This window comes from Oryx dammah, unplaced genomic scaffold (assembly GCF_014754425.2).
Source record: "Oryx dammah isolate SB20612 unplaced genomic scaffold, SCBI_Odam_1.1 HiC_scaffold_28, whole genome shotgun sequence".
Lineage (NCBI taxonomy): Eukaryota > Metazoa > Chordata > Mammalia > Artiodactyla > Bovidae > Oryx > Oryx dammah.
Window position 1 is genome coordinate 79,901,651 of NW_024070212.1, and position 18,132 is coordinate 79,919,782.

The following is an 18,132-nucleotide window of genomic DNA, read 5'->3' on the forward strand; positions in this document are numbered from 1 at the left end:
TTTATATGTGCAATATCATAAGAAAGTAATTTTAAACAAAACAAAGTGGGATAGCTGTTGTTGTAGACAATGTTTTATCTTGAACTTAACTATGTAGTCAGTTTTGAAGAAGAGTTTAGTCAAAACATTAACTTTTGTCATTTTATTTGTTTCTTGCCTATAACTATTCTTGTCTGTTAGGAAGCCGACAATAAAGACTTTTATATAACATTCCATCAGGGAAATGTTTGTCTGTCGCTGGGCCTATATAAAAATTAAATATGATATTGCAGTAAGCTCTTGAATAGTATTATTCATGCTACTGTGTAGCAGATGTATTTTGTATTCCTCATAAAATAAATAGCCACATTTATGTATCTGCCTTACATATTTGGCCTCTGAGTAAATATATAATTAGAAAAGATCAGAACAACCCCATGGGCAACATACAAAATCATTTGAAAGCATTTCTTCAGATCAATCTATTTTTAGACCCTATAATATGAGGAAAGCCTGAGGGTATGAAGTTTTTCTTTTTTGCAGTAGTACTAAAAGTAAGACAAACATCTAGAGGAACTTTTTCAAAGTTGAACTGCTTGAATTTAGGGGAAAAAGTTCCTGGCATCAATCATTTTTATTGAGTATAAGAAAAAAAATGTTCACATGTGGGGGGCATCAGGGTATTAGAAAAGAGGAAAGTGAACTATAATGTCACACACAACGTATAAGTTATAAAGTCAAGGCTGCCAATAAATCCTCAATTTTTAAATCTCAGCAAATTCAAATCCTTCACAGTTAATAAAAATATGAATAATGATAAGATTTGTATTTACCTTAATTGAAAGGGAAGAAAAAAAGGTTAAAGATATATAGAAAAACTACTATTTTCCCCAAACTTGAGATCACATTATACTTTTAACTATACATTAGAAGATAAACATGTATACTTCTCTATTTCGTAGTTCGGTAAAACACAAGAGTTGTAGATTTGCTTGACTTTCATTTTCCTTAAGAATATACAAGGCAGTATCAACTGACAACCAAGGGGATGGTTTTCCTATAAACAAAAAACCCCAAACATCTTAAAATAAGCAATCACTACTTAGATCTTTCCTATTTTAAAAAGAAGTTAATGGTTTCTTTCCCCTTTGAATTACTTTTTAAAAATTCACATCCATTTTTATATGTAAACATCAAAAGACATTTTCAATAAGACAGATAACTATACAATGTGATCTTGTTAGAAACATTATATATACACCTCTAAAAATCATAAATTTTTAAAACTCATTAGAGAGCTAAGGGTGCAACGCAACCAAGTAGACGGAAATCCAAGGAAAAACAACCCTTTCAAGAAGTGACAAGATGCAAGTACTGGCTCACCTGTAAAGGAGCATAGGAGGAAAAGATGTTAGACATCATCTGTATGATTTTAACTCCAAAATTCATATGTCCTGATAGACCTTTCCTGGGAACATCAGACCCATATATCCAACTGCCTATTTGACATTTCTACTTGGATTTCTATATCTAAAACTGTCCAAACACCTGAAGGAAAAAACTGTCCAGCTTTAGTCTTCTCTCTCTCAGGTAAGAGACTGAGAAGAGGATCTCAACCCCCTAAATTCTAATCATCTTTAACTTCTTCCGTCTCTCATGTGTCATAAACAAGCTTCAGGAAATGCTATGGTTTGACCTTCAAAATACACCCAGAATCTCTACTTCTTATCTCCTTTGCACCTCCATTCAAAGCAAAAGCATTCTTTGCTTTCTCCTGAGTACCCTTCAATCTATTTTCAATATACATCCTGACTGCTCTTGCTAAAATGTCAGAAAATGTTCCATCTCTACTCAAAATCCTCTAACAGAGTTGAAAGTTGGAAGAAAGTTGCTCCCACCCTAACAACAGGAAAAACATGCACAAACTACACAATCATAGCATTTCTTAAACCCATCAGATATGAGGTCACAGGATAACCATGCAGTCTGAAATCCAAGGAAAGACAGACCATTCTAAGGAGGGATGAGATGCAAGCATGGCTGATCTGTGGGGGCACACAGGAGAACAAGATGTCAGGCATGTAAGTGGAAGAGAGAATGCAGAAGAAACAAAGATGCAACATTTTCTAAAAACAATAACCCACATAAATTCAGGAAACTCAGGGCTTTCTAATAGGATAAATACAAAAAAAAAAAACACAAACAAACAACAACTTAAAAAATAAACCTCTCTAAAATTAAAAAACAGCATCAACCAAAAAACAAAAACATCAAGACACATATTCAAACTACTGAAAATCAAAGATGAAGAGAAAATCTTGATGGCAGCCTCCTAAGGGTTTTTCATTTCTATTTCTCTCAGAGTAAAAGTCCAAGTTATGGACTTTTACAACATTATGGCAAAACCAAAACTCTACCTGATTTTGTCCTTGTTTCTCCCTTGTCTTCATCTCTTGCCACTCTCTCCTCCCCTATTTCATTATAGCCACTCGAGCCACCATGTTCTTCTAACACCAGGCACACTCTACGCCTCCGAGCCTCTGAACAGAGGATTCCCTCTACCTGCCCCTTGCTCCGCTCTTTATCCCTTCCGCCACCCCTACATCCACTAAACTTGCTTCCTTGCTTCCTGTGGAAGGCAGCAAAAATGGCTGTTCCTGTCTGCATCCACAACCCTTTGCAATGTGATTTTGCAGCTCTTTTGCCAAGAGATAAAATCTATTTCTCCACCTTGTAAATCTGTACTTGCCTTGTGATTTGCTGTGAACAACAGAGAGTAACAGAGGTAATGTGCCGGTTCTGAGCCCAAGCCTATGCTGCTTCTGCTTTCTCTCTCAGATTCCTGTTATACCATAAGAACAAGTCCAGGCTAACTTATTAGAAGATAAGAGACTACACAAGGCAAAATCGGGTTGTCTCAGCTGAGGCCCACACAGAGAAAAAAGCTCAATCAAGATCAATTAAAGCCAGCCACGAGCTATCCTGCAGCTGATCACAGAGGTATGGGTGAGCTCTACAGAAAAAAGCCAAGCCCAGTTCAGACCAAAAAACTGTCCAATAGACCTGCTCATGAGCAAACAAATGTTGAATTATTTTAAGCCACTGAGTTTTGGGGGTAGTTTATTACATAGCAGTTGATAATTAATATGCCTCTTTCAAAGTCTGCTCAAATGTCAACTTCTAATGAAGCATACACTAACTACTCCCTTTCAATGGTAACCCATATTCCCTCAGCATACACAATGCCCCTTATCTTCTCTGTTTTTCCCACAGCATTTATCACCTTCTAACATACCATGTGACTTACTATTTATTATATTTATTATTTATTATTTCCTCTATTAGAATGCAAGTTCATGAGGTCACACTGTCGTGTATCTTAAGCACCTAAAGTGATACTTGGTTTATGAGGTCCTCAAAAAATGGTTGACAAATAAATGAATGAAAAATATTTATAACAATACAGAGAATTAACAACTACATTAACTTTGTAGATTTGATACATTTATCTGAAAAATTATTATTGTAATTATCATCTGAAAGTATCAACTACCAAATGTTCTCAGTGTCCTATAAGATACACAGTGAAAACTTTCAGTATCTTTACTATAGGAGGGAAAAACAATGTAAGTGGGGAAGAATCCTCTAGTAAGTAGATGTTTATATATAAACATAATAAGAGGAAAATAAAGATTGATATTTGGAAAAGTCAACATTAAAAGGATACCTAGGGAAAGCACACATATAAGCCATCTTTCACTAAAACTTGTGTAATAACCACTGTAGACACTGCTGCTGCTGCTGCTGAGTCGCTTCAGTCATGTCTGACTTTGTGAGACCCCACAGACCACAGCCCACCAGGCTCCTCTGTCCCTGGGATTCTTCAGGCAAGAATATTGGAGTGGGTTGCCATTTCCTTCTCCAATGCATGAAAGTGAAAAGTGAAAGTGAAGTCGCTCAGTCATGTCCGACTCTTCACGACCCCATGGACTGTAGCCTACCAGGCCCCTCCGTCCATGGGATTTCCCAGGCAAGAGTACTGGGGTGGGGTGCCATCGCCTTCTCCGACTTTAGACACTAGGAAATTATTAATTTTTATCTATCATTGGTGTACAGAAAAGTATTACCAAGGATACAAAAATTATTAAATAAGGACTAATCAACCCTGGGATTTCTTTGGAAGGAATGTTGCTAAAGCTGAAACTCCAATACTTTGGCCACCTCATACGAAGAGTTGACTCATTGGAAAAGACTTTGATGCTGGGAGGGATTGGGGGCAGGAGAAGAAGGGGACAACCGAGGATGAGATGGCTGGATGGCATCACTGACTCAATGGACGCAAGTCTGAGTGAACTCTGGGAGTTGGTGATGGACAGGGAGGCCTGGTGTGCTGCGATTCATGGGGTCACAAAGAGTCGGACACAACTGAGCGACTGAACTGAACTGAACTGACTGAAGTCATATGATATAGGACTTTGATGGTATTCAAAAATACTTGCAGCTTTATTTGTCCCAAATTTATGACCAACCTAGATAGCATACTGAAAAGCAGAGGCACTACTTTGCCAACAAAGGTCCGTCTAGTCAAGGCTATGGTTTTTCCAGTGGTCATGTATCAATGTGAGAGTTGGACTGTGAAGAAAGCTGAGCACTGAAGAATTGATGCTTTTGAACTGTGGTGTTGGAGAAGATTCTTGAGAGTCCCTTGGACTGCAAGGAGATACAACCAGTCCATTCTGAAGGAGATCAGCCCTGGGATTTCTTTGGAAGGAATGATGCTAAAGCTGAAACTCCAGTACTTTGGCCACGTCATGAGAAGAGTTGACTCATTCGAAGACTCTGATGCTGGGAGGGATTGTGGGCAGGAAGTGAAGGGGAAAACAGAGGATGAGATGGCTGGATGGCATCACTGACTCAATGGACGTGAGTCTGAGTGAACTCTGGGAGATGGTGATGGACAGGGAGGCCTGGCGTGCTGCGATTCATGGGGTCGCAAAGAGTCGGACACGACTGAGCGACTGAACTGAACTGAATGCTCCCACCAAAGTTCTCTCATGTATGTTCATTTAAAAAATTGATAAATGGAAAAAGCTAAGGATTAATTAGTAGATAAAAAGTTAATTCTATGTCAAGAGGAAACCAGGTAACATTTTGTTCTTCGCATAATATGACAATACAGTCAATGTGTAAATGACTTTCTTTCTTCAAATGTATGTAACCACATGTCTCTTACTTTGCATAATGTGACGACATAGTGTATAAACAACTTTCTTTAAATGTACGTAACCATGTTTCTTAGGCAAATCCATTTTTTCACTAACGAGAACCATCAAACACTTACATAAGTATTTTTAAAGCTGGCATAAAGTGATGTTTTCTTTTAAATATAGAAAATTTAAACTTGCCTTCAGCTTGACTCAGGTTTAATGGTTTGATTGTTATATAAACCAGGGATCTCTGAGCTATTTGCATCTTGTATTGATGACTAATGATTTCACCATCTTCTTCTAAGAAAAAGCAACCTTTTGACTGTACACATTGCCACTCCTGGAATAAAGGAAAAATTTTTTTCAAAGAATATTCATTACACGTTTCCAGCATGAAGAGCAATGAAGAAAAACCTAGGGAAGATATAAAAAGGAATGTCAACTAGAGCCAGTGCCGTCCAGGAATTGTGACATCTTTAAGAAGCAGTATTTAGCTAACAAAAAATTAGGAAAAGATATAATAGAGAGGAGGAATATGAAAAATACAGTTCATGAAAATTGGAGAAGTACTGAAACAAAGTAATAAATAAACATGCTGCTGCAGTAATCAGGGTGAGGTTAGTGCTTAGAGTATACTAAGAATAAAGAACTAAGGATTGTTAAAACTGATGTGTTGAGAGAAAAAGCAATAGGATTTTATATTTAAAAGATAATGTGACAACCAAAATACTTGTTTCAAGTCTAGGTAACTAAAACACTGAATTCACTTCACAGCTATTGCAAAATGCTGATAAATACTAGTTTTGAGAAAGACCTCTCTAAATTAGCTCTAGAGGGATGGGATGCTTGGGAGGTGGGAGGGAGATTCAAGAGGGAGGGGCTGTATGTATACCTATGGTTGATTCATACTGATGTATGGCAGAAACCAACACAATATTGCAAAGAATTATCCTCCAACTAAAAAATAAATAAAATTTTAAAAAAAGAATATACTTAGGGTAGTAAATTCAAAGTTTTTATAACACAGTGAAGTTCAAAGCTGGGCTTCAGTCAAAAGTTCAACTATTAATGATGAGTAAGAGTATGTGTAGACTTTCAACTAACCTCCTTGTATTTACATTTACCCAACTGGAATAATAAAGGATATTAATTTAGAATTACAGAATATTAAAGATAGAAATCTCAAAAGCAACTCAGTACAGACTTCTCTTTTAACTGATGAATATCTGAAAAATAAAGTGATATGCTTAATTCACAATTCTCATTGATTGTAAAACTATATCTGAATCTAGGCTGGATGGCGTCACCAACTCAATGGATGTGAATCTGAGTGAACTCCGGGAGTTGGTGATGGACAGGGAGGCCTAGCGTGCTGCAGTTCATGGGGTTGCAAAGAGTCGGACACGACTAAGTGACTGAACTGAACTGAGGTGGCCTTGCTTTCTCTCCAAACTACCAGCTATATTCAAAATTCTTTTTTTCCTACACTTAATATCTGCCATGATTTTCAATCTAATATTTAATATTTCAATGATTTAAAACTTCATATTTATGAAATTATTATAACATGTATGATAATGCATTATTCAGAATTATACATATATTGATGTGTAAATATAATTATTTGGTCTTCTTACTAAAAAAACAAATTTTAGTAGCTAAAAAATTTCTTTAATTTGTGTTAGAATTATGGGTATAGCTGCCTCCTGCTACTGCTGCTATGTCACTTCAGTCGTGTCCGACTCTGTGCAACCCCATAGACAGCAGCCCACCAGGCTCCGCCATCCCTGGGATTCTCCAGGCAAGAACACTGGAGTGGGTTGCCATGTCCTTCTCCAATGCATGAAAGTGAAAAGTGGAAGTGAAGTCGCTCAGTCGTGTCCGACTCTTCGTGACCCCATGGACTACAGCTTACCAGGCTCCTCTGTGCATGGGATTTTCCAGGCAAGAGTACTGGAGTGGGGTGCCATTGCCTTCTCTGATAGCTGCCTCCTACCCCTAGGTTAGAAAAATGTTTAAATGAAACTAAAAAGCAATGCACCTTGCCTGGTACACTGGTCCCATCATTCCATAGCAAATAGATGGGGAAACAATGGAAACTGTGACAGACCATTTTCTTGGACTCCAAAATCACTGTGGACAGTGACTATAGCCATAATATTAAAAGATGCTTATTCCTTGGAACAAAAGGTATGACAAACCTATACAGCGTATTAAAAAGCAGAGACATTACTTTGCTGACAAAGCTCTGTTTTTCCAGTAGTCATACAGATGTGAGAGTTGGGCCATAAAAAAGGCTGAGTGCGAAGAATTGATACTTTCATTAAAAGTGTCATGCTAGAGAAGTCCCTTGGACAGCAAGGAGATCAAACCAGCAAATCCTAAAGGATATCAATCCTGAAAATTTACTGGAAGGACTGATGCTGAAGCTGAAGCTCCAATAGTGTGGCCGGCCACCTGATACAAAGAGGTAACTCACTGGAAAGACCCTGATGCTGGGAAAGATTGAGGGCAGAAGAAGGGGATGACAGAGGACAAGATGGTTGAATGACAAGATGTGGCATTTGGGAAACTCCAAGACGAAGAATTTCTCCATGTGCTTATGATATTTCTGGCTGACAGGAGACGTTTTTATAAAATTTGGCTGGGGAGTGAGTTAAAATTTTTATTAGAAGTCTTCCCTAAATTCTAATTTTAGAAAAGGTATAGGTAGAAGAGTATTTATAAGTTTCTTTGAAAGACATCAAATATAATACATGGTTAAAAAGCCTAGAAAATGGTAAGACAATAGCTATTATAAAATAGAAGAAAGCCAAATGCCATACTATATAAATCAACCAAACTTCAATATGATAATCAGATTATTTTGAATACTAAATAACACCATTAGGAGAATTTGTACCTCTCTTGTTTTAAGGGAAGAATTCAAATTCTTTAGATCTATCAGAGTTATTAAATACACAATGCTTATTCAACCCCAAATTTCCTTTAAAACAAATAGACTTTCAATCACACAAAGCTTTTTCTCTAGGACCTATACTAAAATGTTATAAATTAAAAGAAAAAAGTACTGACAAAATATCTGGCTCATTCAAATAAATTAATTTGAAAGGATTATAGATTAAGTTGACAGCTTGAGTGTTATGAGAAAAATGGAAGAAGGTTCAGTTTAAAAAATAAAATCTTAGCATGCTAGAGTAAGAAATTCCATGTATAATCTTTGACCATATAAAGCAGAAATAAAACAGGAGCTTGTAATTCTTACACAGGGCATAAGGTGGTGCTATATTCTACCAATTCAGGTAAATTCATACAAAAGGAAAAAATTCATTTGTCATACACAAATATTTTTCCAGTCACAATGTATAAGGAAATGCTAAAAGCATAAATTAAAAATAGGAAAGTTGAAAATTCTAGCTACCAAAAACAAATATATCAGTAAAATTATATTTTTTCCTGGAACACTGTAGAGAATTTAATTTGTTTTGACATACAATTCTGCATTATTAAAGGTTTAGGTGAGGCAGAATTATTAAGCAGTCGGTCTGCCATGTCTGTGTGCATGCTAAGTCGCTTCAGTCATGTCCGATTTTTTGCAACCCCATGAACTGTAGCCTGCCATGCTCCTCTGTCCATGGATTTTCCAGGCAAGAACACTGGAATGGGTTGCCAAGCTCTCCTCCAGGAGATCTTCCTGAACAGGCATCAAACCCACATCTCTTATGTCTCCTGCATTGGCAGGAGGGTTCTTTACTACTAGTGCTCCCTGGAATAGAGAAGGCAATGGCGCCCCACTCCAGTACTCTTGCCTGGAAACTCCCATGGACAGAGGAGCCTGGTGGGCTGCAGTCCACAGGGTCGCTGAGGGTCGGACACGACTGAGCGACTTCCCTTTCACTTTTCACTTTCATGCATTGGAGAAGGAAATGGCAACACACTCCAGTGTTCTTGCCTGGAGAATCCCAGGGACGGGGGAGCCTGGTGGGCTGCCGTCTATGGGGTCACACAGAGTCGGACACGACTGACGTGACTTAGCAGCAGCAGCAGCAGCAGCGCTCCCTGGGAAGCCCTTCATCAGCTATCAGTTCAGTGCACTTGGTCAAAAGAGGAACTTGTATGTCATCATCACTATCATCAACATCACTTGTTTCTTATAAAGATACCTTATATTATATTATTAGAAGGCTATTTGCTGTCTGTTAAGAAAAGTAAGTAAACAGACTGCTATTGAACTTTTGTTATTAAAGAATTATAAACTGTACATACTTAAAAACAAGAGGTTAAATAGATGATTTGTAAGGGAAAAATTTGATATGGATTGCCAAACTAATCAACAAGTTGAACTGATCAACATTTTGAAAATATGAGACTTTTATAAGAAAATTTTCTGGAGCTTTCATAAAAATTAAGTTAGACAACCGTTTCAAGAATAAAATGTTTATATTTTTCTTGTTTTACATATATAACTTATATGTTATACACATATTATACTATATATATGTAAAATGAGCTTTCCTGGTGGCTCAGATGGTAACGAATCTGCCTGCAGTGCAGAAGACCTGGGTTTGACCCCTAGGTTGGGAAGATCCCCTGGAGAAGGGCATGGCAACCCACTCCAGTAGTCTTGCCTGGAGAATCCCATGGACAGAGTGGACTACAGTCCATGGGGTCACAAAGAGTTGGACACAACTCAGCGACTAAGCACATGGCACATATATGTAAAATATATGTAGGCATTTCTAACTAGGAGTCTGGATATAATACTGAATCTCTGGAATTTAAAATTCATGACTTTCTCTAATTTTAGCCATGACTGTCAACTGAAGCTATTCTCTCAAAGAAAAATTTCTGACATCCCCTGTACATGATAACATCTAAAGTAAATATTTAGATAGAATTGAGGGCTGAGAAAAGAACAGTGATACAGTACCTATGTATAGCATACAGAAAGTAATACATGTATAGTTCCTGTAAAGGTTATATTTCTTCCTCCTTGAAGGGTGTAATTCAAGTATTTTATCATTTGTGTGGATTTATGGTTTACAATCTGGCTTATGCATACTCCATTACAACAATTTTCTAATTTCTGAAAAGACCCTTCTTATCTGTCCCAATTCCATGCTTCTCCACTATACATAAAATTGAGATAGTAAACTTGTTTAAAATAGATTTAAAGTACTTGAAGAAAATTTAATAATTATCTTATGAAGTTTTTCTACCAATCTCAATTAAAACAAATTAGACAATAACTATATTCCTAACCAAGTACTTTTTAGAGTTGTGAAACTTAAGAAACATATAAAACTTAAGAAAAATTTAAAAGTAACCTCAAAGTAAAATGCAAACAAAGAACTAAATTCTGCTGAATAACAAAAGGATCACAGATTTTTAAAAAAACCATTTCTGCTCATGTAAGAAATATTAGAGAATACAAAACAGTAGGCAATATCAAGATTAGGAAAAGGACAAGAAAATGTCAGGTAAGAAATATGAAAGCTATGAAGTATTTCCAAAAGACATTAGATTTTATATGAAAGTCACAGAATTTACAAGTTGACAGTATGCCTTCTTCATTCAATCATTAAATTCTCCTACTACCTCTCACCTAATTCCTAATACCTAAATACCTTTCCTTGTTCTTGATGTCATTAGATACAAAAATTTAGTCTTCTGTTACACAATCACTATGGCCTACAGATTAATTTTGGCCTTGTCTATTATAGGAGTCCCCAGCCCCAAGGCTGCACAGCAAGAGGTGAATAGCAGGAGAGGGAGCCAAGTTTCATCTGTATTTACAGTGCTTCCCATCGCTTGCATTCCTGCCTGAGCTCTGCCTCCTGTCAGATCAGCAGCAGCATGAGATTCTCACAAGAGAGCAAACCCTAACCCAAAGGTCAAGGTGGAATATCCTGAGATAGCCAAAGAATAGAAATAAAGTGCACAATAAATGTAATGCACTTGAATCATCCTGAAATCATTCCCCACCTGGCCTGGTCCACGGAAAAATTGTTTTCCATGAAACGGGTCCCTGATGCCAAAAAGGCTGGGGACCACCAGTCTGTTAGATCTGTCCCTTCCTTACTATGTTCAGGTACTACCCTTGGCCTAGCTGTCCTCTATCACCCTCTCAATAGTCTCCCTAATTTGAAGCCTCCATATAGAATACTCAGTCGTATCTGATTCTTTGCGACCCCATGGACTGTAGCCCACCAGGGTCCTCCGTCCATGGGATTCTCCAGGCAAGAATACTGGAGTGGGTTGTCATTTCCTTCTCCAGGGGATCTTCCCAACCCAGGGATCGAACCCGGGTCTCCCACATTGCAGGCAGATGCTTTCATCTCTGAGCTACCAGGGAAACCCAATACAATAGTAGAATAACTTTTCTTAAATTATCTTTCATCATGTCATTCCCATATTAAGACCTGCAGTAATTTCTTTGTTCCATAATAATACTGGGTTTCCCTGATGGCTCAGTTGGTAAAGAATCCACCTGAAATGCAGGAGACCCTGGTTCGATTTCTGGGTTGGGAAGATCCGCTGGAGAAGGGATAGGCTACCCACTCCAGTATTCTTGCGCTCAGCTGGTAAAGAATCCAGCTGTAATGTTATTCCAATATTCTGGCCTGGAGAATTCCATGGACTGTATAGTCCATGGGGTTGCAAAGAGTTGGACACGACTGAGCAACTTCACTTTGGACTGCCCTGGTGGCTCAGACCATAAAGCATCTGCCTGCAATGCAGGAGACCTGGGTTTGATCCCTGGGTCGGGAAGATCCCCTGGAGAAGGAAATGGCAACCCACTCCAGTACTCTTGCCTGGAAAATCTCATGGACGGAGGTGCTTGGTAGGCTACAGTCCATGGGGTTGCAAAGAGTTGGACATGACTGAGTGACTTCACTTTCTTATAATATTGACAATATTATTTATTAAAGTAAAACTATTAATACATCCTTGGCACTGTGACAAATGGTTTATATATGTTGCTGTGCTGCTGCTAAGTCACTTCAGTCACGTCCGACTCTGTGTGACCCCGTAGAAGGCAGCCCACCAAGCTCCCTGGTCCCTGGGATTCTCCAGGCAAGAACACTGGAGTGGGTTGCCATTTCCTTCTCCAACGCATGAAAGTGAAAAGTGAAAGGGAAGTCGCTCAGTTGTGTCCGACTCTTAGCGACTCCATTGACTGCAGCCCACCAGGCTCCTCTGTCCATGGGATTTTCCAGGCAAGAGTACTGGGGTGGGGTGCCATTGCCTTCTTTATATACGTTAGTTGTTTAAATCTTTAAAAAACACACTAAATATAACTACTTCCAATTTACAGATAAGGAAACTAAAACTCAGAAGGGCTGCTGACTACCTTATCAAAGGTCACACAGTTATTAAGTGACAAAGCTAAAATTTAGACACAGGTCTGTCCATTCTAAGGTTTTAACCAGCACCTTAGAACAGTGCTTGGCACAAAATAGTCATTCAATAAATATTTGTTGTCATGGGAATTCCCTAGCAGTCCAGTGGTTAAGACTCCATGTTTTCACAGCTGAGAACTTGGGTTCAATTCCTGATCAGGGAACTAAGATCCCACAAGCTGTGTGGCAAGGCATAAATAAATATCTGTTGAATAAATGAATTAATAAATGAAATATTATGCTACTCTAACTTGGTATATTATTAATAATCAAACAGAAATCTTCATTTTTTTATTCAGTGCCCACTACACTAAAAATAGTTTGCATTGTTACCTTTTTAATGAATATTTGTTGGTGTGGGCCCAATTAATAACAGCATGAAGCACAGAAAAAGTTGGCCTTAATATAACCCACATTAATATTTAAATGCTTTACCCTCATAGCCACATGGATAGAATAAATTTTTATTTATATTGGCTAAAATTATATTTATGTATATAATTATACCAGGTAAACAACAATTATTTAACTAAGTTGATTTCATTAGCATTTAATTTAGTTGCAAAATACAGAAAGCTTCCATCGGTGGAAAATAATATTGTTGGAACACTAAATATTGTGTGTGAACATGTTGGACATGCACACCAAATTGCTTGGGGTGTACAGATTCCTAAACAGTCTGAACAAAATTCCTTTGAGATATGTTTTAAAATTTTAATATAGAACAAATGTCACTGTCTAGCAATTTAAAGATATAAGGGACTTCAGAGTTCAATAACAAATACAGAGTTGTTATTTGAAACAAAAATGTAGCTCTTGAGAACAATCAGTTCAGTTTTCTAACAGCAGTTATAGTATGTGGTCATAACCATTTTCCCCCCTTTCACAGAGGTCCCTAGATACACATTTTTAATGTATCCTAGCAGTTTCCAGTTAATGTTTTATATTTCTGTAGCTATTATTTTCTGTTGAAAGAAAACTAGTAAAGGTTGAGTCTAGAAAGGAAAAACAAAGGAAGAAGATCAATATTAACACTCTACAAATATTGACTTAGCAAAGTGACTTTGCTGTCTTTCTCTCAAAGGAACTTGATACCGAATGAATGATTTATTTATAAGAAGGACCTATTAAAAGTATTTGTTAAAACTAAAAAACTGCTTGGCAAAGTACATTCATAATCTCTTCATCAAGTTCAAAAATTGAAGAATTGTTATTTCTAAACTGAAGTCCTTTTAATATTCCTATTCATCATTAAACTTATTAGAATTGGCTTACAGATAGAAATGCTGTGATCCCCAAAAATCCTCAAAGAATTACTTCATAAACTTTACCTATTCTCTGTAAACACTAAATAGTCATTAATAAATTTAATGTCAAATTTGTTTTCAGAAAAAGTTGTATCTATTCATTTAAAATACTTTACCTTTATTGAGTATGGCTCAATTAACTTTGAGTTTTGATTACTATCAGCACCCATGGTAACTGTTAAGGAAACAGATGTTTTGAACTGTCTGGCTGTTGCCAGTGAAGAATTCCTGGTGTCACCTGTAAGAAGTAATAGTTATTTAGTCTTACATTATGAAAAGCTGTCAATAATAAGTCTGTTTCTAAACAGAGTGTAGTATGAAAGGCCTATATATTAATTTCATTCTCTTTGTTCTTCCTATTGAAATAAACTTAAAAGATTTTATATTTATAAGGCTTTAATGGCTCTTTATGATTTTAACTTATGATCTACTAATAAGATTTATTTAATTTAGAATTTAAGACCTACTAATAAGATTCTTTATTTAAATATGCCATTTTTTTGCCTGAAATTTTAGTTTTAATAAAACATAATGAGCATAGCCAAGTCAAGTTCCATAATAAAATTTTACTTTACTAGATTTTTATAGTTAAGTGAGTCCAGAAACAGTAGCTATCAAAAGTTAGGTTTTCATTTATCACTGATAAGCTAAGACAGAAGGAAAAATTTATCTATGATCCTTAATTCTTAACAGAAAAGTAAATACCTTTATTTGAGAATGATTCCTGATCAGTTTTTCTTATGTGTCTAGGTGATGCTTTTGGTACTGGTGATGGGTCCCTTTCAGGGGACCCTTCCATGTGGCTTCCAAACTGTTGACACCTCAGTTTACTGTCAACCTCCAATTTTTCTAGAGCTGTTTTGAGACACTGTTCATTGGTTGCCATATATAATTTACAAAACTACAGGAAACAAAAAAGTATTCCAGTGGATAAAACATTCAATCATACATTTGGGAGGAGAAAATGTACATTAGTAGGCAAGACTGATAGATGGAATATATTTCCTATTGAACTAGGTTACTCATTTTATTTTCTTGAATCAGATTGACCACCCTCAAGTGCCCTAGTGAAATGCAGCCATAATTCAATGAGGAGGCCATACCCTGAATGAAAATAAAATGTTACACAAAGAGAGGTGATTTATTATTATTTTTCTACAAGACATGTGTAGGCTTGTATTTGTTCTAAATAATTTTTATGATTCTTCCATTCTCGAAAAGGCATATTTCAGAGAAGAGAGTGTGTGTTTGTGTGTGTATGCACATGCATGTATTTTAACTTGATAATATTATTTTTAATGTAGTCATCAGATTACAATTGAACTGGAGAGACTAAATTTCAAGTAAAATTAGTACATATATATATTATTGTCAATATTTAAATGATATGCCTCTTTAAAAATACCTCTTCTATCCAGTAAGTAAATTTACGTCAGAATGAGCTTATGTACCTTGATATAGTCAAATTTTCCATCTGCATTTACATCAGCCAAATTTATTATGGCATTTACTTCTTCTCGAGTCATCTTCTCACCTTTCTGGAAGAAAAAAGTATTTAAAGCAACATGATGATTTCTTTGTCATGTATGGGGAGAATGGAAATTTAAATCTTTTCTGTAAGTAAGTTTGAATATATGTTTCATTAAAAATCTCAGAATGAGTATAATGTCAAGCAAGAATGAACCCATTACATAAAATAAAATTTCACAATTTTATTAAATTTTATAAAGTATATAAAAACTGAATCTGTTTACTAAATCTCAAATATATATATCATAGATTCAGTAATAACTATTAAATTTAGAGTAAGAATACTTTCTCATGTTGTACCAAGAAACAGAATGGTTTCTGAATCTCATTTATACTTTAGTTCCCTTTTACTTATCACATATGAACTTATCACTGATTTACAAATTGTTCTGGCAGGAAAGAATTGCAAAGGAGCACAAGAGGATTACAACATAGGCTCAATTTTATACTTTCTCTTTTTTTAAAAAAGCATGCTTCATATAGAAGGATCCTTAAGTACTTTACAAACAATATATAGGTGATTCATTTCACCTGCCAGTGAACCAGTTATTTCTCACGTGGACTTTGGTAGCCAAAGCTAGATTCCAAGTTGTTTTGCAAAATAGGCATATTATAAAACTGTTTGACAGATCTTACCTTTGTTAGAAGTTTATAAAGATCAGTGTGTAAAATAGAGCCATTATCATTTACATCTAATTGCTTAAATGATTTTAGCAATTCTGCTTTTGAGGTTGGTTTTTCCTTTCTTAAAATTATACAAAAATCATCAAAATTCAGTTTGGCAGTTTGAGGAGTCCAATACTTATTAATGGTCTTTTGGGATGGATTTCTTCCTGCGTGCTGAAGAGCTGCCCAATAAAACAAGTAGTATTTGTTACAGTAACATCTGGAATTAGTATTTTAAGTGTATTTTTTCTTTAAATCATTATACATTATAATGTTATATAAAAGTACACACATACCAATATATTAACTTTGGTGTTGATAGTCTAGTGAAATCAATACATGCCTGACTTTCAAATATGAAAATATACATATATGTAATTATACCAGCTACAAATTCTCAATGTATTAATGCCAGCATTAAATAGGTTCTTCCCATTCTGACATTATTCCCAACTTACATAATTTAATTAATTGATAATATCTGATTTACCTCATAAGAATGCCTGGTGGAAAAAAACATTAAAAACAACCATTAACTTAATTGTTTTGAGGACATAAGAATAAAGAAAATGAATAATTTATTATTTTTCTGGTTCAACAAATATCTTAATTATGAGGAAATCATTAGTTTGAGAATATTACTGTCAATGTCATGATGTCTAAAATATTCATCGTTGTTGTTCTGTCACTAAGTCACATCCAACTCTTTGCAACCCTATGAACACCAGGCCTCCTTGTCCTTCACTATCTCCTGGAGCTCGCCCAAGTTCATGTCCATTGAATTGGTGATACTATCTAAACATCTCATCTTCTGTCACTCTCTTCTCTTTTTGCCTTCAATCTTTCCCAGCATAAGGGTCTTTTCCAATGAGTCAGCTCTTCGCATCAGGGGGCAACCTACTGGAGCTTCAGCCTCAGCATCAGTCCTTCCAACGCATATTCACGGTTGATTTCCTTTAGGATGGACTGGTTTGATCTCCTTGCTGTCCCAGGGACTCTCAAGAGTCTTCTCTGGCACCACAGTTCAAATGAAAGTATCAATTCTTAAGCACTCAGCCTTCTTTAAGGTCCAATTCTCACATCTGTACATGACTACTGGCAAGACTACAGCTTTGACGATATGGACATTTGTCGGCAAAGTGATTGTCTTTGCTTTTTAATATGCTATCTAGGTTTGGCATAGCTTTCCTTTCAAGAAGCAAGTGTCTTCTAATTTCACGGCTGCAGTCACCATCCACAGTGATTTTGGAGCCCAAGAAGAGAAAAATTTGTCACTACTTCCACTTTTTCCCCTCTACTCATTATGAAATGATGGAACCAGATGCCATGATCTTTATTTTTTGAATGTTGAGTTTTAAGCCAGGTTTTTCACTCTCCTCTTTTACCCTCATCAAGAGGCTCTTAAGTTCCTCTTTACTTTCTGCCATTATGGTGGTATCATCTGCATATTTTAGGTTATTGATATTTCTCCTGGCAATCTTGATTCCAGCTTGAACTTCCTCCAGCCTGGCAATTCACATGATGTACCCTGCATAAAAGTTAAACAAGAGGGTGACAATATAGAGCCTTGTACTTCTTTCTGAATTTTAAACCAGTCAGTTATTCCATGTAAGGTTCTAACTCCTGTTTCTTGGCTTACATACAGATTTCTCAGGAGGCAGGTAAGGTGGTCTGGTATTCCCATCTCTTTAAGAATTTTCCAAAATGTGTTGTGATCCACACAAATGTTTTTGTGTAGTCAAAGAAACAGCAGTAGGTGTTTTTCTGGAATTCCCTTGCTTTCTCTATAATCCAATAGATGTTGGCAATTTGATCTCTGGTTCCTCTGCCTTTTCTAAACCTAGCCTGTACATCTTGAAGTTTTTAATTCAAGTACTGCTGAAGTAGCTTGAAGGATTTTAAAAGTAACCTTACCAGCATGGGAAGTGAATGCGATTGTTCAATAGTCTGAACATTCTTTAGTACTGCCCTTCTTTGGAATTGGGATGAAAACTGACCTTTTCCAGTCTTGTGGCCACCGCCGAGTTTTCCAAATTTGCT

General features: G+C 36.4%; 1 protein-coding gene across 2 annotated transcripts in view; it reads right to left on the reverse strand.

The window, feature by feature from the left end:
- EFCAB7 (EF-hand calcium binding domain 7) overlaps window positions 1-18,132 on the reverse strand; it is a 58,494-nt gene that overhangs the window by 24,882 nt on the left and 15,480 nt on the right. For both annotated transcript variants that reach the window (XR_005719554.1, XM_040232679.1), the window contains exons 3-8: window positions 16,063-16,274; window positions 15,348-15,434; window positions 14,602-14,797; window positions 14,013-14,134; window positions 5,385-5,526; window positions 927-1,036 (exon numbers count right to left, since the gene is read on the reverse strand). Coding sequence is in view for 1 of the 2 variants with exons in the window: in XM_040232679.1 (XP_040088613.1) it covers window positions 927-1,036; window positions 5,385-5,526; window positions 14,013-14,134; window positions 14,602-14,797; window positions 15,348-15,434; window positions 16,063-16,274 (869 nt within the window). In the remaining variant the exon portion in view is untranslated. The remainder of the gene's footprint in view (window positions 1-926; window positions 1,037-5,384; window positions 5,527-14,012; window positions 14,135-14,601; window positions 14,798-15,347; window positions 15,435-16,062; window positions 16,275-18,132) is intronic.